This window comes from Dasypus novemcinctus, chromosome 8, assembly GCF_030445035.2.
Source record: "Dasypus novemcinctus isolate mDasNov1 chromosome 8, mDasNov1.1.hap2, whole genome shotgun sequence".
Classification (NCBI taxonomy): Eukaryota; Metazoa; Chordata; class Mammalia; order Cingulata; family Dasypodidae; genus Dasypus; species Dasypus novemcinctus.
Window position 1 is genome coordinate 71050334 of NC_080680.1, and position 23765 is coordinate 71074098.

A 23765-nucleotide genomic window follows, 5' to 3' on the forward strand; every position below is an offset into this window, starting at 1 on the left:
CTTTGAATTTCTAAAAAGTATTCTTAAGGCCTACAATCACATTTTATATCATGTTAAATATATGAAGAGTAAATAGCGTCAATTAATCATGTTTTTCAATTGGCAGCTTTTATTGAGACCTTTGAAGAAAATAAGTATCAGGAACTAGAAAGGAAGACACAGATAGAAGCCAACATTGTTGCACTTTTGGAGCACAGTAGTCGAGTAAGTACCATGCACTTACCTTGGTGTCCTCGTTATTTTAACTGTGACTGCCTTTCCAAATACAACTCAAAAAAATGGAATGAACCACCATTATGTCTGCTCATTTAAGCTATTTACTTTAAATTTCTTTTGTTATTTTATTGGCATTAATTTTTATTGCTTTAGAAAATGTCCACTAATAAGATTTTGTGGAAAAGGATGGCATATGTATGACATCAATATTGAGCAGTAAAATATACTGGGCATTAATTCAAAGTAATTCTTAAGATTTCTTTCACTGGGAAACGGATGTGGCTCAAGCAGTTAGGCTTCTGTTTCCCATACAGGAAGTCCAGGGTTCGATGCCCAGGGTCTCCTGGTGAAGGCAAGCTGGCCTGTGTGCCAAGCTGGCCCACACTGAGTGCCAGCCCCACGTGGGAGTACCACCCCACGCAGAGTATTGCCCCGCATAGGAGTGCTGGCCAACAGTGGAGAGCTGGCACAGCAAGATGACACAACAAGAGACACAGAGGAGAGACAATAAGAAGACATAGCAGAACAGGGAACAGAGGTGGTGCAAGAGAATGATTGCCTCTCTCCCACTCCAGAAGGTCCCAGGATCGGTTCCTGGAGCTGCCTAATGAGAATACAAGCAAACACAGAACACACAGTGAATGGACACAGAGAGCAAACAATGGGCGGGGGGGGGGGGGGGGGGGAGAAATAAATAAATCTTTTTTTAAAAAAGATTTCTTTCATTGTTAATCTGTCTGAATTGTAGAAATGATATTTGCACAGATAATTTTAGAACATGGACATTATATTGGAAAGTGTTAATTTATTTTTATAGGTAATTTGCGTTGTAAATAGAAAGGACTCTTCTTGTAAGTGTGCCTAATGAGTATCTGCATTCATCAAAGAATGTTGATTAAGGATCTGATATGTGTGGTACCATAGGAATAAAATTACATGGTCCCTTTTCAATATTCTGAGTGTTTTAAAATTCCAAATCAGTTCCTAAAGTAGTGTAGTTGAATTTTTTCTACAGCATAAGAAGACAAATGAAAACAAAAGAATTCTCAATTTTAGTTTAGCCATTACTCAGTGAGAAAACCTGACTTTGAATCTTGCTGTATTATTCTATAATGTATTATTCATCTATAGTGATTAGTGTATTCAAAACGTCTGTCCTTTAGCATTGTTTTCTATGGGTTTTATTGAAGAGTTAATCATTGGAATTCTTTCCATTTTAATTTCTCTGCAAATGTAGAACATAAATCGTATGAAACAGATATCCTCTATCACCAATCAAGAACTGAAAATGATGCAGGATGACCTCAATTTTAAATCTACTGAAATGCAGAAATCACAGAGTACAGCGAGGAATTTGACATCAGGTAAGAAAACAAGCTAGGTTTTAATATCCTTTCTTCTTTTTCCTGTAGTAAAGAGGAATTTTTAAAATCTATTAATGTTACTCTCTTTGATTTTTTGAAAGTCTCATTTGACTGAGAGCATAATTTATGATTGCCCATTGCCCAACCATTTGTTGTCTCAGAATTTTGCATGAGTTTTTACATCATATTATTAGTATTACAGTGAGATATTTTCATTCATTTCATAACATTTATTGAACACTTGCTCCATGACTGTGCTGTAACAATAGCCTGGGTACATAGTGGTAAAAAACAAAAACAAAGCAAAATGAACAAACAAAAAATCTGTTTGCTTAATACAAATAAGCAATCATTACACAATAAAACAGTGCTGTGATAAAAGTTAGCCTAAAGTGCTTTGGAAATTCAGAATACACAGATCCAGTACAGTCAGGGGAGGTGCCCTGGAGGAGATAATGCTTTAATTTTAAATTAGTTTCAGCCATGCTTACTAGCATGAGTCTAGAGCAATTCTGTCCAATGGAAATATAATAACCACTAAAATAATTATAAATTTTCAAGTAGCCACATTAAAGAAGTTAAAAGATACAGGTGAAATGAATTTTAATAATGCATTTTATTATATTATTGTATCGAAAATATAATTTCAACATGTAATAAGAATTGTTGAGATACTTTTATATTTATAGCATATCTCAATTCAGACTAGACACACTTCATGTGCTCAAAAGCCATATGTGGCAGGAGCAGATATGGCTCAAGTAGTTGAGCTCCTTTTTCCCATGTGGGAGGTCCTGAATTTGTTCCTGGTGACTCCTGAAAGAAACAAAAACAAACTACAAGCAAAACAAAAATCCAACTCAGGGAAGCCAATATGGCTAGTGGTTGAGTGCTGGCTTTCCATATACGAGGTCTCAGGTTCAATCCCTGATCCCTGTACCTAAAAAAAAAACCCTTATGTGGCTAGTGGCTGCTGTTTGGACAGTACAGGTAGAGATTAGAAACAAGGTTAAGTTTAAAGAACCTAAGATAAAGTCATGTAAAAATTTACGTGAAATCTGGTTTTTGCACCAGCTATAGGTGTTCTTTCTTGTGAAGATGCTGGTGTGTGTTCACTTTGAATTGGCTACCTGTTTATTTGTCTTCTTGGAATTGCTCTCTGGCTGTTTGTGAGATTATGAGAAATGAAGGCTTTCTTGAGATTTGTTAACTTAATGTTAAAAAAAAATACTTGAAATGGAATAATGGATTAATTTATCTGGAATTCTGAAATCCTAAGAGATCTTGGCAGCAAAATCTAACTTGACCTGAACTGACATGAGGCTATTTATAGTCTATAATTATCCCCCTTAGTGTAAGTAATCATACTTTTGCAGCAGAATACTTAATTACAGGGTGCTGCCTTAGATACTGTTGGGAGAATTATGTAGTAATCATATATTCACTATATTTTCCAAAATACAAAGAATTCTGAATTCTATTATAAAATAAAATTGCCCGAGAGTTTCAGATAAGGGATTATGGACATACTAAATGCTAGCAATATAATATGAATTTAGATTGATGATATAGATGAACAATTGCTATTTTTCTATACATGTAAGTGTATTTTCTTATTTGTTCAGATTTTTTTAGAGTTTTTTTGCCACCGCTTTATTTGTATATCTGAATTATATGTCAGAGGTACCTTCTAACCTTGATTTATGCTTATTTTTGGAATTGACCATGAGTATTTTTAAATTTTTATTTTGTTTTTATCTATAAGTTAAAGAATTTTAGTTTAATTATTTCAACTCTATTTTGTTTTATACCATAGTATCTAAGTTTTTCACTTATCTAAGATCAATATTAATTCAACAGACTTTTGCCTCCTCGAAGCTGTCTTTGTGTATTGACTGTCAAAATATCTTATATTTTTTAAAAGGTAAAAAATCAATACTAGGAAACAAATCTAATAATCTGACCTTTGTATCCCTTCCATGCTTTTATATTTTGTATTTGTTTTTCCAATTAAAATTTAACCATTATGTTTTCTTCTGAGATGTATAGTTGAAATAGAATAAAAGCTGGTTTCAGTGGAGATAAAAATCCAGTTTACTACCATGAAAAGTATTTTACTGAAAATCTTACTTGTTAAGGGTTGCAGCCTCTGATCCCTACAATGAATTTCATTTACTAAGTTACTTTTTTTCTCTTTGAAAATCTATATTTGGATATATTAAAAAAAGAAACAAACAAATCTACTTTACATCTGTAGGAGGAGAGATCCTTTAATTATTCACTCACTATAACCTGAGATAACTTTCCTTCTAGTGGCGAAATAATGAAAATATAAATTGCACTCACCCATAGATATTTATAGTTAAAATTTTAAAACCTATCATTAGCAGTCAGTTCCAACATACAACTGGTAAAAGTACCTTTGTAAAGAAAGAAGTATCAAAAATGTATATAGAGGGAAACGGACTTTGGCCCAGTGGTTAGGGCGTCCATCTACCACATGGGAGGTCCGAGGTTCAAACCCCGGGCCTCCTTGACCCGTGTGGAGCTGGCCCATGCGCAGTGCTGATGCGCGCAAGGAGTGCCGTGCCACGCAGGGGTGTCCCCTGCGTAGGGGAGCCCCAAGCGCAAGGAGTGCACCCGTAAGGAGAGCCGCCCAGCGCGAAAGAAAGTGCAGCCTGCCCAGGAATGGCGCCACCCACACTTCCCGTGCTGCTGACGACAACAGAAGCGGACAAAGAAATAAGACGCAGCAAATAGACACAGAGAACAGACAGCCAGGGGGGAATTAAATAAATAAATAAATCTTTAAAAAAAAAAAAAATGTATATAGAAACAATGTTTCAAGGCATAAGAGGAATGTTAAAACACAAACTTGCATGAAATGAGTTAAAATTTATGGTAAAGTAAAGTTTGGTACTTAGCAGTTTTTATTGCTTCTTCTATCCCATAATATGTGGCAAATTTATTTTATAAAAACATTTCTAATTTCATTAGTGATGGTGTCAATGAACTGAGTTAAAAAATATAAATATTTTTATAAAATGAATTTACCAAATCATGCAGGCACTAATAATATTGCAGTAGGAACCCATTCACTCCAAAAGAATGAATTGTCTTCTTTAAGGGGACTGATGTAGACCAGGAAGAATTTTAAACTTCAGAAATTATTTAAAAATAGAATTGCTGACTATCATGGCTTTAATAGAGTATCCGTTACCACTTTTATGTATCTCAAATGCAGCTTCTGAATGAATGTATAGGATATTTCACCAAGGAAAATTCACTTTTTGAGCAATTTATTTCTTCTAAAAGAAATTCTTTCTTTGTGGTGGTCAAAAGGCTTACTGTGATTAAAAGATAAAGTATCACTGGGAGAATGTGCAGAAAACAGCTGAGTGATACCTAATAGAAGAGAAAAAAACCTGGCTTTGATATAAACACCATCTTTGATTGTATTATGTAATATATAGCAAATCTGGCCTAGGGCCCCTGGTATAGGAACATAAAAACCTCATAGAATTAGTGCTCACACAGAACATCTTTAGGACCCTGTGAACATAGCTACTGAGTTACTTTTAAGTCTTATTTCAGACTGAGCCATGTAAATTACTCTTCCTCTTTTTCCACAACATTGTCTCCCACCTCCAAGAAATTTCTTATGTCTGGGAATCCATTAGAGGTTTGAACATTGTTCTTATTCAGCTTCAGAGTCAATGGATTTTACATTCCCCTTTTATGAATTGCTTCCCAAACCAATTTCTACACCTGAGGTTATCATTGGAACTCACCTGATTTTCTTAGTATTCAGCATACATTCTTAACAAGGCAATGTCATCCCCAAGAGGGCAAAAGTGGTTCTTGGGAGTAGGGTGAAAAAAATCTTAGGGCCAGAACATTAATGGAGTATATATTCCATATAAAATTTTCACTGGGGCAGGGGAAGACAATTAAAGATAAAACATCTAAAAATGTCTCCTTAGGGGGATCATAATTTTTAAAACGTTGAGAAATACCAGTATACTTCATGAATAAAGAGGCATGGCATCTTTCAGTAGTAACTTTTATTTATATTTTTGGAAAGGAAACTCTAGGGAGTAAACAAATGTGCTGATGGCAGAATATTTCAGAAACACTTCCCCAGGTCAAAGTGGTTCTTTCTGAGATTTTGCTACAATGTACACACTGCTTGGTAAACTTCTCAACTTCATAGCATATCAGAAGGAACTAGACTGCATCCTCTTCCTGTCTCTTCCCTTGGAGAAGCTTTTCATGGGGCCCTGTTGTTAAAGGAAGATAAACTTTACCCTATACCAACCATGTTCTCCCTTCTAGAAAAACCAGTGTGTATGGCTCCTGAAAAAAAAATTCAGAAGTGAGGACTTTAAATATAGTTTACTTGATTCAGAAAAAGATTTCAAATAACTACCTGAATTTTTAAATTAAGTTTATTGCCTTGAGACTTATTCTTTATGAATTCTATAAAATCCCTTTTTAAAGTGAATTAATTATTGCTCTAACTCTCTCAGAATTCTATTTTTGTAAGTGATTATAATTGTGGGAAAGCATGGTTGTCTCCATGTGAATTTCAAATGATTATGCCCCACATCCTTCGTTTTTCATGAAAGTCATTGTGTCACTTTGCCAATCTGCTGTGACAAAGTACCACAGACCAGTTGGCTTAAACAGCAGTAATTTTTTTACTTCATGGTCTGGAAAGTAGAAGTCTGAAACCAAGATGCAGCAGGGCCATGCTTCCCCTTAAAGGGGAGACTCTATTTCATTTCACTCCTGGGTTCCTGGTTGGTGAGTGGCAATTCATGGCATCCCTTGGCTTCTGGTGGCATAACTCAGTCCTTTGTTACATGCTTATCTCTCTCTAGTCTGTTTTACTATGTCCAAATTTCCTCTGGTTATAAGGCCACCAGTTAGTACCCTTCCTTTCAAAAGTTTCACAGACAAATTTTTAAAACTTTCTTTTTACTCCTGGGCTCTTATCCTTCTACTAAATCTACTCTCAACAGGTACAGCAAAATCCTTGTCAGTAAATCCAACATTCATTTTGCAGTCCTTTTTTTTTTTTTTAAATCTCCATACCACTCTTTTCTTCTTGAAATGTTTTTTTCCCACATTACTCTTAATTTATCTTTTATGTTTTATTTTCCTCTATGAACTCCTTTATAGCAATTTATTCTTTAAGATTTCTATATTCTCCAAGGTTCTATCATGAGCTTAGCTTCTCTTGATGATTTCAACCACTCCTGTGGCTTCAGTTGCCACCTCTATGCTGATAACTTTAAAATCTCTATTTTCAGACCATACGTTTCCCTCTGGGCATCAGACTCATATATTTCTACTTGGACGTTTCTACGTAGATATTTCTGAGATACCTCAAAACTCAGAATACTCTAAACTGCCATCCACCCATTTCTCAAGTTGGAAATGGGATTCTTCATTGACTCCTCTTTCAGACCCTGAATTCAGAATTCTTTAACCTATTCTCTTCATCTCAAATCCCTCATATCTCTTGAATTCCTCCACATCTCTCCTGTATTGTTTTTCTCCTCATACTCATTTCCATGTGAGGTAACTATATATTTATATATATATATATATATATATATATATAGTCTTTTTCCACTGGAATATAGGTTCTATAAGGACAGGGATTTTCATATGCTTTGTTCATTGCTGTGTCCCCCATACCTAGAACTTTATCTGGTATATAGAAAGAATTCAATAAATATTATTTAATGAGAAAAACACCTCCCGAGTCACTATGCTAGTTCAGGATTTCTTGCCTATATCACTATGACCTTGCTGGTCTTTCTGCATCTATTATGCTATTCAAATAAATTGTCCACATTACAACAAGGGTGAACTTTTTAAAATCATGCCATACTCCTGTTTAAAGTTCATTGACAGCTTGTCAGTGCCCTTAGGATAAAGTCCAAACTCCCTGTCAGGACTTAATAGACCCTTCATGAGTTGAAATCTTTCTCTTTTCTTTAATTTTCTCACATACCACTACCCTCTTTGAACTCTGGGTTTTAGTCATACTGAACTTCTGTTATTTGCATAAAGGTGTTGTGCTTTCTTACCTCTCGATTTACAATTGCTGATTATTTTCTCTGGACCACTTTTTCCTTCCCCTTTGTTTGGTTAATTTCCATGTTTAAGGCTAAAAGGCATGTCTTTAAAAAACTTTCTTGATCCCTGCCACATACTCTTATGGCACTTTCTATTTTCATAGCAGTTATCCAGTTTATTATAGGACCTTGTTAATTGTCTGGTTCTACTTCTAGAGTATAGTTCCTTCAATGAAAATTCTGTGTTGATTTCCATTATATCCTCAGCACCTAGAACATGGTATATGCTCAATACTTTTCAGTGAAAGAATGAGACATACACATGTATGTATATGTAGTTATAAAATTATACTCAAAATACATACTTTGTAACTTACCTTTTTCACATAACTGTGTGTCTATTATACCCCTATTAAAAATAATGAGGGAAGCAGATATGTCTCAAGTGATTGAGCTCACGCTTACCACACGGGAGGTCTGTGGTTCTATTCCCAGTGCCTCCTAAAGAAGACAGTGAGCTGGCGTGACAGGCAGGTGCAGCAAGTTGACACAACAAAATGATGTAACAAGAGACACAAGAAGAAAAACATAATGAGAGATACAACAAAGTAGGAAGCAGAGGTTCCTGGTGCCTCCTGAAGAAGACACTTAAGACAGCGAGCTAACGCAATGGGCAGGTATAGCAAGCTGATGCAGCAAGATGACATAACAAGAGACACAAGAAGAAAAACATAATGGGAGATGCAACTAAGCAGGGAATGGAGGTGGTTCAAGTGATTAGGTGCCTCCCTCCCACAGCAGAGGTCCCAGGTTCAGTTCCTGGTACATCCTAAAGAAACAAGGAAGATGAACAGCAAATGCAAACAATGAGGGGGTAGGGAGAAATAAATAGAATAAATCTTTTAAAAAATGAGTCTTTACCTCATAGGTTATATTATTAAGTGAAAGAAAAAACCCTATGTATGTTCTTTTCTTTTTTAAGATCTATTTATTTATTTATTTCTCTCCCTTCCCCCCCCCACCCTGATTGTCTGTTCTCTGTCTATTTGCTGCGTTTTCTTCTTTGTTCACTTCTGTTGTCAGCGGCACGGGAATCTGTGCTTCTTTTTCTTGCATCATCTTGTTGTTTCTGCTCTCCGTGTGGGCGGCGCCATTCCTAGACAGGCTGCACTTTCTTTCATGCTGGGCGGCTCTCCTTATGGGGCGCACTCCTTGCATGTGGGGCTCCCCTACAAGGGGGACACCCCTGCGTGGCACAGCACTCCTTGCGCGCATCAGCACTGCACATGGGCCAGCTCCACGCAGGTCAACGAGGCCTGGGGTTTGAGCCGCAGACCTCCCATGTGGTTTGACGGATGCCCTAACCACTGGGCCAAGTCCGCTTACCTGTATGTTCTTATACATTCGTAAGAACATGGAGATAGGTGTGACTAATATACATCACATAATATTGTTTACCTGAAGATCAGAATTTTTTTTCTTCTTAATTTATCTTTGTATTATCTCACTGGTTGCAGTGAATATATGTTACTTTTGTGGATAATCTTCTAAAACATGATTTTTAACAGTTGCATTACATTTATTTTGTTAAAGGAATAAGGTTTTGATTAATTATGGCCTTGAATTCCTGCATTTCAGATAGCCAGCGTCTACAATTGGATCTACAGAAAATGGAACTTCTGGAAAGTAAGATGACTGAGGAACAACATTCTCTAAAAAGTAAAATTAAACAAATGACAACTGATCTGGAGATATATAATGATTTACCTGCTTTGAAATCGTCAGGTGAAGAGAAGAAAAAGGTACATGCTGAGTCTTGCAACATTACAATTCAAATTGTTTCTTCTTCATCAAATTTAATCTATATGTAGTCTATGAGAGTTATTGCTTTCAGTTGATTATTTGATATCTAAGGTAAAAATGAATAAGTATATTTATAAATATTTAGAGTGACTTAAACTTTTAAACAAAAGGCAAAAATTGAAAAGCAAGAGATAAGCTACTACTTAATATAGAGCATTTCACCAAGTATTATCTTTGTAAAATATAAATTTAATAATGATACTTCCCTGCTTAAAACTTAGCAGTAGGGAACAGATGTGACTCAAGCAGTTGAGTGCCTGCCTCCCACATGGGAGATCCTGGGTTTGGTTTCCAGTGCCTCCTAAAGAAAAAAAAAGCAGATAGGGGGAAAAAACAATAAGCAAAAACAATAAGCAAACAAATGAGGGAGCCATTGGGAGTGGGCAGGGAACTTAGCAGTGGCTTTTCATAATCATTTACATTTATAATTTAAAGTAAATATGGTAGGGTGAGGCAGAGATGGCAGCACTAATAGAGTAAATATTAATACAGTTATTAACATAGCTTATTGTTATAGTTGTAAGGATGTTTTCACAAGTGTGTTTTAAAGTACTTAAAGCTTAGGCAATATTTTATCATAATACAGTTATTAAAATGATTTAAGTCAAACATAGTTTGTATTTACTTACTAGATATTTGCTCTCACCTGTTATTTACTTCTATTTGGGTCTATCTAGAAATTACATCAGGAGAGAACCATATTATCAACCCGCAGACATGCCTTTAAGAAAATCATGGAGAGGCTAAACATGGAATATGAGACACTAAAAACACAATTGCAAGAAAATGAGACACATTCTCAGGTAAAAAAGAAAAGCAATGCCTTTTGGAATTCATTTCTTTTTTTTAGGCTATCTGACCTGTTCTATTAACTCATATTTAACCCCAAAACAATGTTCTTTTTCTTAAAACTGCTATATATACCTTCCAAGATTCTACTAACTTTGTAGAAATTATATGCTCTACGATCTCCACTCAGAATGAATTAACTCCTGCATTATAGAAACCTATATTGAAAACCTACTATATGGCAGGGACTGTTCTGGACATCATAACCATTATGATATGCTAGGGAATAGCTTTCCAAAAAATTGCTAATGAAGAAGATCACAAAGAAAGAAAATAACTCTAATGATGCATACCCCACCACCCAGAAGAAATAACTCTTGTTGTCATTTTGTTTTGGGTCCTTCTAGTCTATTTGTGTATGTTATATGTACACACACATTTGTACATATACATAAATATACACTTACTTCCATACTTCAAAGAAATAGTGTTATATTGTACCTACTAACTTAAGCTTGCTTTTTATTATTTAACCATAACATCATAAATAGTTTTCTTTGTCAGTAGACATATTTTTTTTTTTTGAGGTACCAGGGCTGGGGATTGAGCCCCAAACCTTGTATATGGGAAGGCGGCGCTCATCCACTGAGCCACATTGGCTTCCCTGAGTTGTTTTTCTGTTTTTTCAGGAGGCATTGAGAACTTAACTCAGGACCTACCGTGTGGGAGGCAGGTACTCAACTACTTGAGCCACATCCACTCCCTAAAATGATTGTTTATAGCTTTATAATATTCTACTACATTGATATACCATAATTTATGTAACTGAATCCCTATTGTTGGGCATTTAGGTTATTTCTAGTTTTAAGACTGTTGAAATAATGCTATAAAAGAGCAGTCTTATTCTTGAACATCTTAATTCAAATTCCTGGTTATTTAAACAGGATGCACACACACATAAACCCACTGCCCCCTTTTTATATCACTCTTCCCACTGGAAATTACCTGAAAAGTACCTGATTGTGAGGTCTGTGAGTATAGAGACCATGTCTGTCTCATTTACTCTGTCTCCAGCACTGTGCAAGTGGTTGGCACATAGTAGGTATTCAATCAGTACTTGTTAGATTATTGAATGAAGTGTTGTGTCACATGCAAAATCAATAAGGTCTGAAAAAGATCAGTCATTCTCATATCTAATTAATCTATATTAGCAATTCACAGCTCTGATTTATAAATCTTAAATGCATTAAAAATGTCCTTTCTTTGTGTAGTAATATGATCATGGTAGGAAAAAAATGTCACTTGATTTCTCATGATCTAGGGATAACTCATGTTAACATTTTATTGTTATAGGTTAACTACAAGGTGTACTATCCTTGCAGATTTTTTCCCTTTGCAATTATACATACATATTGTATTGTTTTTACCAAAAAAAAATGAAATCTTACTATATATATGGTCTTTAAATATTTTTTTCTTAAATCAGCCTCTTTCATCTTTTAATGACATATTTATGTCATCAACTATTATATCGTATGGTTATACCATTAAAAAATGCCGTACCTTTTATTCTTGAAAGGGGTGGAGTCTCTTGAGAATTTGCCGTAACTACTAAAAGTCTAGAAATTACTAATTTACATAATTCAAATTTACCAGTTATTCTCTCTCTATTTCATAATATACAAACCAGATATAGACTTGAAAGTGGTAACATAATCCTAGGTTTATGTGGTGATGGGTGCTAGAGAAGAAACATAAGGAAAAGTTGGTGAAGTCATTGTCTTAAATAGTTCGTATAGTTCTATTTGATATTTTCTTATGAAATATTGGCCCTCTTTCACTGAACAGATATCTTAAGGTGGAAAACATTTGACAAACACTATTTCTTAGAACCAGTCAATGGCTACCTTGCTTTTTCCCACAGGGTCCTAATCACATTCTTAAATCTTTTGAAGTTGTTTTCTTCAAAACTAGTTTTGACATCTGTGAGTAATTGTAAATAACAGACTCTATAAATAAGGTTTGGGGAAAAAACAGATTTTCAAAATCAAGTTGTGTTTTATGATGTGGTTAGACATTTAAAGGCAGAACAATAATATAGATATAATAAATTTGGGGGGAAAATGCGCCCTTACATTATTTAAGTTTCAAAGAGAGAGTGGTGTTAGTGAATTTCTTCCACAGTAATAGGTCTTAACCTCTCTACTTACATTTATTCTAGAAATTTTCATTTGAAATACAATAATATCTTGAAGTATCTGACATAGATACTTAAATGCTGCTGTTTTAGTATTACTTGTGTAGCACCTAAGAATTCTTCTGCATTGTAAGAAGGCCAACTCTTTGTATGAAACAAAGAGAAAAAAGTCTGGTACTTGACTTTGCAAAAGGTTATTAGAGATTTACTGCCAAAAAGTGCTGACTGCTTCCTTAAGACCCTCCTGACTTCAAGGTCCTATCTGAAGGAGCTAGATCTGATTTAGTAGTGTCAGTTTACGGCGGATACAGTTTACATAATTAATTAGTTGCAAATCTTTCTAATATCTAGATTTATCTCTTTGGAGGAAACAATGAGATGGATGCTACATCAAGAGTAGACTTATGCCCTGAAAATGATTTTAACACAAGTGTAGAATTATTAATGCTGTATCTATTATCTAATTTTTGAATCTTTGTAAAGTCCTGGCTGAACATTATTTTAGTGTTTCATTTTTCAGATTGTCCTTGCTTAGGAAAAAACTAGGTGCATCTTAAAAAAGAAAGACCGTAACCCAGAGTTACAAGGTTAATTAAATCAGAAAAACAATTTAATTCTATAACAGTAAAATTGTCTTCTCAGGAAGCAACCATCAATATAATATCCACATTAGCTTCCTGTTGATGCAGAAATTATTGTAAGAGTGCCAACTTTTTACCAGCCCTCTTATAATCTTCACACTGCAGCTCTGCTCTTATCACAGCTTGTGGAATTAGACAGGAAATTTAGTCCTAGATTAAGGAAGTTTTTCCTATACAGCTGAACCTTTGTCAGTTTTAGAATATATATTTCATTTGTGGCATTAAATGTACAGATTTCAAGGAGAGATTCCCATGATGTCCCATTCTTCTTTTTAAAGCTTTTTTAGGAAAAGAAGAAATCATAAATTGCCAATCAATTGGCATGCTCATTGATATAATAAATACTAATTAAAATAAACATATAGACTAAAACCGGTTGTAGAATTCAACATTGTATTTATTAATGTATTTACTGTTGTTTAATCTTTCCTAATTTGTTTTTTGTATTGTTTATTGCTTCCTAAACTTATTTTTTGTTTACCACAACTTTATCTCAAATAAAATGCAAGGAGTTGATAAGATTTAATTTTGAGATTTTTTTCTTATCCTTTTAAAAGAGTATATATTGTTTTGAATTTGGACACTTGTTAACATTTCTTTTGTGTTTTTAGCTTACAAATTTGGAGAGGAAGTGGCAACACCATGAGCAAAATAACTTTGTGATGAAAGAATGTATCCTTTAAAAAGCTGAAAATGAACTTGACTGAGTAATTTTTTTTGGCGAGGAATTTCTTTACTCAAGTGAAACTCAGTTCAACACATATCAAATATATACTAATATGTATTTGAAAACACTGTGCTACACTATGTGGGGAATTATTGAATAAGACATAGTTTCCTCTGCAAGAGTTAGCATCCTATATATATGTATGTGAGTGTACACTTGCACACACACCAAAATAACTAATAGAAAGCAGACTTTGGAAAGTGTTAAGTACATTTGGCAAGTGTTAAGTGTTAAGTAATGAGTACAAATCTGTAATATGACAGTGATTAAGTGTACAGGATTTGGACTTAATAGATCTGAAAAAAATTTTTCTTTTAATCTTTAGGAGATATCAGAGATTGAACCTGGGACCTTGTACATGGGAAGAGGGCACTCAACCACTGAGCTATACTGCTTCCCAAGAAAGAGATCTAATTTTAAATGTTTGGTCAATGTATTTAATATTTTTGATCCTCAATTTTATCATTTCTAAAATATAGTTAATATTTGTTCAAAATTATGTAGCTTAGATATCTAGGCAGCAAAGGGAAATAAACCAAGTTGGGTTAAGAGAATTTTTAACTTTAAGCTTATCCCTGTTAAAGCCAGTTCAATTTCATCTTATTTCTACAAAGATGGTAGGTATGTCCCCTCTTCTTGCTTATCTTTTTGTGTGATCATAGGAGGTAGCAACTGCAGAGGACATGTATTGCTGAGTTGTAAGAAACATTTTCCCCAAAACTGTTTCTCATTACCTTCTTTGACCCATTCAAGGACATTTCACTTGGAGAACTAGATCCTGACTCAGTGGTAGCATATGTTCTTTAGAGTGCTGCTAAACTGTAGCTCAGAGGTAGCATAGACTCCAGCTTACCTCCAGATAAGAGAGCTTTAAGAGTTCTATTCCCAGTGATAGTGAAACTTAGTTTAAAAGCAGAAGACTCAGAGTCAAAACTTGCTGAAGTCCAATAATCTTCTGAACATTAATTAGATTGTTCTAAGACCAGAATTGAATTGAGATATATAACACACTAAATATTTTTAAAACTTTCATAGTGTAGGTAAACATTTTTTAATTATATTTTTTATTTATTTTTTAAAGATACTTAGGTTACATAAAATGTTACATAAAAAATGTTTGGATATTTTCATAGTAGTTTCAGTTAAAAACGACATCTGAGAGAGTGCTGAGTTCCTAGCCAGGGGAGCTCTATCACATTCCCCAATGGAACAGCAACAATCCCCCAAGTGCAATGGCAGAGACCAATAAAGATGGATGGTCCAACAATGAGCCCTTGATACTGATGGCTCTGATTATGAGCCTGTGTGCCTGAAATATGAACTAGGCCTAGAGCTGCAGGGTGCCTAAGAGTTACCTCCTGAGAGCCTCCATGTTGCTCAAATATGGCCACTCTCTAAGCCAAATTCAGCATGTAAATACATTACCTTCCCCCCAGCGTGGGACATGACTCCTGGGTACAAGTGTCCCTGGCACTGAGGGATTACTACCAAGCACCAGCTGACGATGTAAGTAGAGAAAGATCTTGAATAAAAGGGTCAACTCAGACCAGCAGAATATCTCAGCCTACATTTAATATCAGGTGTTAAAAACTGCTTTTTGACCTTCGATAAAAGGGGGAAATGGAAAGAACAAATGAGTTTATATGGCTATGAGTCTCCAAAAGAGTCAGATGGTCATCAGAGGGGTAATCCTTATGCATGCCTCAGCAGGGTACCAGAGACAGCCAAAGTAAATAGAAACCCAGGTTCTTCTCAGGGCTACGGAGACCCACAGGTTCTATGATCATGGCTGTTTGGGTTGGTATATACTCAGGAGACCTGAATCTCTGGACTGTCCATGTGACAACCAGGCCCTGAGCCTCAGCAGACTTGCAACTCCTACCCTCTGGTTTATTGGACTTACCCTAGACAGCTAACAGTGAGGTGAAGAAGATCAACCACCACACCAGGGAGCCAAGAGCCAAGCAGGGAACCAACTGCAAGCAGGAGAATTGCATCCATCATCCATGTGGAATCTAAGCCCCCTCTTGAGGTAGAGAGGGACTGGACTTAACCATCCCAGGGTCCACAGGATGGAGGAATAGAGTAGAGACTAGAGTGGACTTACTGGTGTTCTGCTGAGGAACATTGTGATTAGCAAGGGAAGAAATTGTAATATTGATGCAAAGAAAGTGGCCACAGTAGCTGCTGATGGTAGGGAGAGGGAAGAAGAGATATGATATGGGCACATTTTCAGGATTTGGAGTTGTCTGCGTGGTGCTGCAGGGACGGATGCTGGACAGTGTGTGTCCTGCCATGGCCCAGTGGGTGGAATGGGGGAGAGTGTAGACTACAATGTAGACCACTGTCCATATGGTGCAGCGGTGCTCCAGAACGTATTCACCAGGTGCAGTGAATGTGCCACGATGATGGAAGAGGTTGTTGATGTGGAAGGAGTAGGGTAGGGAGAGTGGGGGGTGTATGGGGACCTCATATTTTTTTAATGTAACATTTAAAAGAAAATAAAGAAGAAAAAAAATCTAAAAAATAAATAATTTCTTAAAATGAAAAAAAAAATGTATATATATAGGGCATTCCCATCTGCCTCACTTCCCACATCTCCCACTTTTCCCACATTAACAAATTTAATTAGTGTGGTACATTCATTGCAATTGGTGAACACATCTTGGAGCATTTCCACACAGCATGCATTATAGTCTGCGTTGTAGTTTACACTCTTTCCCACTCCATTTGGTAGGTTATGGAAGGATATATAATGTCCTTTGCAGTGCCATTCAAGACAATTCCAAGTCCCGAAAATGCCCCCATATTACACCTTTTTTCCCTCTCCCTGCATTCAGCAACTCCAGTGGCCACTGTCTCCACATCAATGATATAATTTCTTCCATTGCTAGAATCACAGTAAGTCTATAGTGGAATCCGAGTAAGTCCACTCTAGTCCATATTTTACTCCCCAAACCTGAGGATTCTGGGATGGTGATGCCCACTCCCACCTCTAATTGAGAGGGGGCTTTGATCCCATGTGGCCGATCAGTGGGACTCTCTTGCTTGCTGCTGTAGACTCTCAGTTCCTTGGTGTAGTGGTTGTCCATCCTCACCTCCCTGTTAGTTGTCCTGGGTGAGTCCAATTAACTAGAGAGCAAGTGTTGGAATTCTGCTGAGGCTCAGGGGCCACCTGGCACATGGACAGCCCAGAGATTCAAGTCTCTTGGACATACATGTAGGTAAACATTTTGAAACACATTTTGCTTTGGCTTTTAGGTTTCAATTGATAAATAATCTGTTAAAATATATTATCTTTTAAAAATTTTTAATTGTACTATTTCTGTATCATCTTCAGTTTATATTAAGAAAAATACCAGTATGGTTTGGTTCCTTTTGGACCCATAATTAGATTAATATTTCTATGAACAGTGTTTTCCCTTAACTCATGTAATTAGTTATAGCAACCAAGAGTCAAGAAAGTGATTACCGGCCAGTTATGAAGAATGTGTCCAAACAGATTGCAGAATACAATAAAACCATCGTGGATGCTCTGCATAGCACTAGAAACTGAATCCAAATCAACTGCACATCTCTCTAGAAGTAGCTTCTTGCTGCTAAACTTTGCTCAAAATGACTGAAAAAAGTTTTCCCTCGAAAACTTTACTTAAAATTTCTTAGTGCTATATCATTGTTTTGGTCTTCTAATTTTAAAAGTGAGGTTTTTAGTATAATAGTTCATTAAACAGTTTGCTTATAAAAAACTGCCATCTCCTTTTCTTTTTATAACATTTGCATTTGTTTTGTAGTTTTGATAAAAATGTCTGAAAGAACTAAGAAAGGTATCTAGCTGGTATAATCCATCTGTGGCAGCAAATGAGGTCTTCCTTTTCTCTGTCAGCTCTAGCAGGAGAACCTGGAGTGTGGTTCTGCTTTTGCACTTATATCAGCCTTGTCAATTTTTACATCTGTTCTTAGAAGAGAGATGTTTAGCTTTGAACAGTGTACATTTAATGTGTTTTAGGGCATATAAAGCCTCAAATAAATAGAAAACACATTCTTTATATGAGTTATCCCTAAAGATTTGGAATTAAAAGATTTTTAATCTTTGCCTTCTTAAAAGATTTTGTCACATATATGTATCAGGAAAAACATGAGGCTTAAAAAATGCTATTTGGACTATAGTAACTGCTGTTCATTCCTACTCTGGAGTCTGCATTCACTCTCTTACTTTTAGGAGGACTTAAGTAAATCAATTTATAAGCATTACCCAGAGTGTTTGAAAGGAAAAACTAGAAGAGGTAGAATTGAATAGTGTTTATCCAGTGTTCCTGAGGGGAGAGAAGCATAGAATCTGGGAAATATTATAGTATTTCCCAGATAAGGGATAAATTGTCCTTTGTGGGGCAGGGATGAGTCATCTTGGACAGCATAAAATATTCTTTAAAACTTTCCTTCTTTTACTCTGACCTCATGTTCACCAAGTAACTCTAATTCTACTTCTCAGTATTCCTGAAAAACAAGCATATTGATTTCATTAAAAAAAATTTTTTAAAGATTTAATTTGCATACTATAATACTCAACCAGAGCATTCTGCTTTATTAAATTAAATATTTCCCACTGTAAACAATTTACCTTGACTCTGTGTGAGTTTAGATAAAGCATTAGCTTGGTGAACTATGGATTACTAATATGGCTGATGACCTTCCTGAAATGTGTTCCTCAGATCCTGAGTTCCTCAGATCCTTAGATGCGATACCACTTAAGGATGCATGTTAAAATAAATTTGGAAACACTGTTTGAAACAACAATGAATTGTTTCCCTTCTTTTTGACTGTTTGGAGTCCTTAATTTGCTAATGAGCAATAAGCTCAAGAGGAGTATCTACTATAAAGCATTTCTCAAACATATTTGTCCACCGAACTCTTATTTTCACATAGAATAGGTCATGCAAGATTTGTGTTCCGGGAAATAAATCTTACACTAAATGTCTTTTATGGGCTAAAATAATGTTATCTTCTCAAATCTATTGGATGGCTATTTGGTTTTCTCCAGGTGACACCTGAATGTGTCCCTTTCTAGTTACTACAGGTTTATTTTACTCTGGTTATATGTTTTCCTTTGGAAATTGGGAGGAGAAAATATTTATTACATGTAAATGCCACAAGAAAAATAGTATTTTGAACTTTACTCTCTTGAGGGTTAAACAATGAAATCTAAACTTTAGTAGAAATAAGTAATGGATTTGGATGACAGTTTGCCTAGCCCTTTGTTCATTCATAAGTGTTACAGTAATTTGAGGATTAGGAGACTTTTTCAGTAAACATCTGTTGGAAAGTGTTCCTCTTCTATACTGTAACAACTACAGATATGAGTGAACATTTGACTTAGCTAGAAAATTGACCCTTGTGGTCTCTTAGTCACACTGATTCTATGCAGCTGCTTCCAAAGAGGAAGGGAATCTGGGAAAGATATTTGTGAACAGGTAATCTTTGTTCTGCCATTTCAAAGAGAAGGCTAATGCATCTATGTTTTCCTTAGTTTCTTCTGTTTCTATTTAAATGTTATAGTCCTTTTACTGTACTCTTTCAAAATAGTTACCTAATAATTTTTTAATATTAAAAAAGATTTTCTCCAAGTAGTGGAATTGTGGGTGATTTTAATCTTCCTTGTGCTTTTTGGTATTTTTAGAATTGTCTGTGATGTAGATATGATACTTAGAAATGTAATACAAATTCAATCATGTCTTATATGTAGCTAATACTTTAACTTCTAGAAAGGATATATGGTAGTAAAACAACTCAGAAGCCATTGGCTCTAACTAGAACTGAATGCAGAAAGACAGTAAGAGGAAGATTAACTTATCCATTAAATGCATGTTTGCCTTATGACAATGGGTAGTTTGGCAGGAAAAAACAAAGCAAAACATTGACAATTCTAAAAAAAAAAAAAGGTTTCCAACTTCCGTTCTAAATTACTCATATATAATATTTGGGGAATATAACTAAGCAGGATTTCTTTCAACTAAAATGTGTTATCTGAGGGAAATTCTCACTGTTGTGTCTTCCTTCCTCTCAGAGCCTTTTATCAAATCCAGCAAGAATATTCTCTTTGCTGGAATAGAACTAGTGGCTAATATCTGCATGAAACGGCTCTTCCTCAGTCAGTCACGTTGCTCAGTGAGTTCCATTAGTGTTAAAAAAACAACTTGTAAGTCAATGTGGAAAGAAGCTGCAGACTGAACAAACATGCTGAGTAGTTTTACTAGTGAAGATCAACATTGGAAAGTTAGGAAGTCTTTGTTTTTCCTATCCTTATCTTTTATCAATAAACAAACATGAGTTCTTGATACTCATTTTCACTAACTGGGGAGTCCCTGCTTAGGCTATTCTCTGGTCTCATGTTAAGGTGCAAAATTCAGTGACAGGATTAGAGTGTGGAGTCAAGCCATTCATATTAGAGATGAAAGGCTAGTTTAGTAACCCCAGGGGTGCTTGCTGTTCCTGGCCCAATATCTCCTTTGCTCTCTCCTTTTGCTATAAATTATAGTGTTTAGATTTCAAGTAAGAAGAAATCAAGAATGACAACTAGAGAATTGTAGTAATCTATTTTTAAATGAGGCGTCTTTCATTTTCATGGACCTTTTTATATAAAAATAGGTTGTTTCATAAAAGAACAGATCCATAGTTTGAGAACTGAAATTTAACATCTTTTGAAGAGACACTTTTTTAACACAAAAGTAGAAAATTTAGAAAAGACAAATGAAGAAAATAAATTGCCTATAATCTCACCAATTTCTTTTGATGTATGTATGTACATCTATCACATTATTTTTGCTTTATTTGTATGTTTTTTAATAAAATTAAAATCATATTTTTAAGCTTTTCCTATTTATAATTTTGCATATGCTTTTCAACATCATTTTATATTCTTGTAAAGCAGCATGTTTAATTGCTGCATATGGTTCAGTTATAGAAACACTTTTTAAAAATAAATCCCATATTGTGCATAAGCTTTATAGTGTAGGGGTTTAAGTGTAAGCTTCAAATCAGAGAGCTGTGGATTTGAATCCCATCTCCACCACTAATTTTGTTACATGACCTTGGGAAATTACTCTAAGTTTCTGTTTCTTCATCTGTAAAATGAAATTATACATAATTTATTAGGTTGAGTCAATATGTACATGGAATTTAAGGCTTTCAACACAAATTGCTCTCAGAAAGTTGGCATGATTAACCATGAGCAAGGGAAACGGACTTGGCCCAGTGGTTAGGGCGTCCGTCTACCACATGGGAGGTCCGCGGTTCAAACCCAGGCCTCCTTGAACCATGTGGAGCTGGCCCATGCGCAGTGCTGATAAGCGCAAGGAGTGCCGTGCCACGCAGGGGTGTCCCCCGCGTAGGGGAGCCCCACGTGCAAGGAGTGCACCCGTAAGGAGAGCCGCGCCCAGCGCGAAAGAAAGTGCAGCCTGCCCAGGAATGGCGCCGCCCACACTTCCCCTGCCGCTGACAACAGAAGCGGACAAAGAAACAAGACTCAGCAAATAGACACAGAGAACAGACAACCAGGGGAGGGGGGGCGGAATTAAATAAATAAATAAATCTTAAAAAAAAAAAAAACGATGAGCAAGAGTGCTCATATCAAGGTTGACAGGCATTACTTTGTTTTAATTTTATTTTGTAATAAACCAAACTCATTATTTTTAGAAAATTTTATTATGTTTAACTAAGAATATTTAGGGTGTTTCATATCAGAAATGAAATAAAAATCTGACTTTTTTTTTTTTAGATACCGGGGCTGGGCATTGAACCCAGAACCTTGTATATGGGAAGCAGGCAGCACTAATCCACTGAGCCACATCCACTCCCCAGAAAATCTCACTTTTTAAAATTCCATTTTAAAAATGCCTATTATGGCTTTGGAATAAGCAATGAAAAAAATTAGCATAAAGTTTAATGCTAATTTTTAGAAAATATTAGATTATACTGTGCTGCCCCAACAACTTCTCTCATAATGTATTGTGAATTGCTGCTCTGAAAATATTGCCTTAAGAGGAATAGGAATAACCTACATAGGAATAACCATTTGGTAACCAAGGCTGTTCCACTTGGTCATTTTCTCTGTCCTCTAACTCAGAGTGATTTGCACATAAAGGAGAAGTTGTGTAACAGAAGGGAAAATAACACCCATGGGAGAGCCGGGTATACAAGAGTATTTGGAGGAAATGTGAGTCAGAAGTTGAGTATTATACCTACAAGAGGTTCAGACACTGGATAAGCCTTTTACAAGGGAAGTATCAAAACTGAAATGAAGTTTTCAAAATTTCTTGGTTTCTGTTCTATTTCAAAATCTTGTTGTAAAACAGTATTCTTATAACCTGGTAATACCAAGGAAGAAAGGCAGATTTAATCAATGAAATACATTTGGCATAGGGTCAAGAAAGAACTATTACTGAACTAGCCATTTATGATTAGAAGACAATAGCTGAGCTAACTAACCAAACTGAAATATTGTCATTTTCTGTGTTGTCATTTTCAACATATAAATTCACTCTATTAGAGGAAGTGCAGACTGACATGAAGGTGAAAATATTTGATACAATTGAAATTTTTAATCAAAAGAAAATACTCATTTTTTAAAAACCTCACTCAGACCTTAATTAGCTTCTTGTAAAAATGAACTTTCCCTTACTTTACTGCAGGGATGGGAGTAGGTTGCTTTAGGGATTGTCCAGCCCCACCCCTATCCCCCACTGTCAAGGACAAAGCAGGGACCTTGTGTCTCAGGATTAGGGGAAATAGTTAAGAAGGAGAGGAAAAGAAAACTGCTTTTCCAGCTTCTCTAACTTCCCATGTAGCCTGCAGAGAAAAGCAAGCATCCCTCGGGAGGAAATAACAAAAGTGCCAAACAGTAGATGGATGGATGAAGCCTGCATCCCTGCGGTGTACTGGAGCTTTTGCCTGTGTAATGTCACACAGGCTCTTGTCCCTTGCTCATGGTGGTTATCAGAAGACCAGATGAGCATTCACTACAAATTGGCCCTACCCTCCTGGAGGCCTCTGCCACTGAAGCTCTTCCTTGGCTCTGGTCCTTTTCCTGCCAGGATTATCAAAGCCAGAGAAGGGGGTCTGGTGAGCTGTAAAAGTCCAGTTGCCGTGTTCCCTTTTCCTAAGCCACAAGACATACTTGAGGTGGCCAGGCAGATGTTTAGAGCTGTTGATAAGGGGCCTTAAGAGACAGCTTATTGAAGGGAGTGTTGGACAATTAGCAAGACACTTACAAAACCACTCATTACTGTATTATCTCTAAAGTATACCTACCTCAGCCAAAAAATTAAGAAGCCTCCAGAAAAAAATACTCAGTTTCTGCTAATACCTTTTCATTGAGCATAGAGTGCATTTTTTTTTTAAGATTTATGTATTTATTTATTTCTCCCCAACCCCTTGTTTGTACTTGCTGTGTGCTGTCTTTAGGAGGCATCAGGAACCAAACCTGGGACTGCTGATGTGGAAGGGAGGTGCTTAATCACTTTAGCCACCTCTGCTCCCTTAGATTATATTTCTTTTTTTTTTCCTTTTTTTTTAATTATTTTTTTGTCTTTATTTTTTTAATGTTACATTCAAAAAATATGAGGTCCCCATATACCCCCCCATCCCCCTCACCCCACTCCTCCCCCCATAACAACAACCTCCTCAATCATCATGAGACATTCATTGCATTTGGTGAATACATCTCTGAGCACCGCTGCACCTCATGGTCAATGGTCCACATCATAGCCCTCACTCTCCCACAGTCCTCCCACAGTGGGCCATGGGAGGACATACAAAATGTCTGGTAACTGTTCCTGCAGCACCACCCAGGACAACTCCAAGTCCCGAAAACACCCCCACATCACA

General features: G+C 36.0%; 1 protein-coding gene across 5 annotated transcripts in view; it reads left to right on the plus strand.

Moving 5' to 3' along the window:
• The window catches only part of IFT74 (intraflagellar transport 74), an 89644-nt gene extending 70964 nt beyond the window's left edge, over positions 1-18680 (plus strand). For all 5 annotated transcript variants that reach the window (XM_004447443.5, XM_004447441.4, XM_004447444.4 and 2 more), the window contains 6 exons: positions 107-204; positions 1454-1580; positions 9308-9471; positions 10210-10335; positions 13771-13831; positions 17327-18680. In XM_004447443.5, the coding sequence (XP_004447500.2) occupies positions 107-204; positions 1454-1580; positions 9308-9471; positions 10210-10335; positions 13771-13831; positions 17327-17442 (692 nt within the window). In that variant the 3' untranslated portion in view covers positions 17443-18680. The remainder of the gene's footprint in view (positions 1-106; positions 205-1453; positions 1581-9307; positions 9472-10209; positions 10336-13770; positions 13832-17326) is intronic.
• The last annotated feature ends 5085 nt before the right edge of the window (positions 18681-23765 follow it).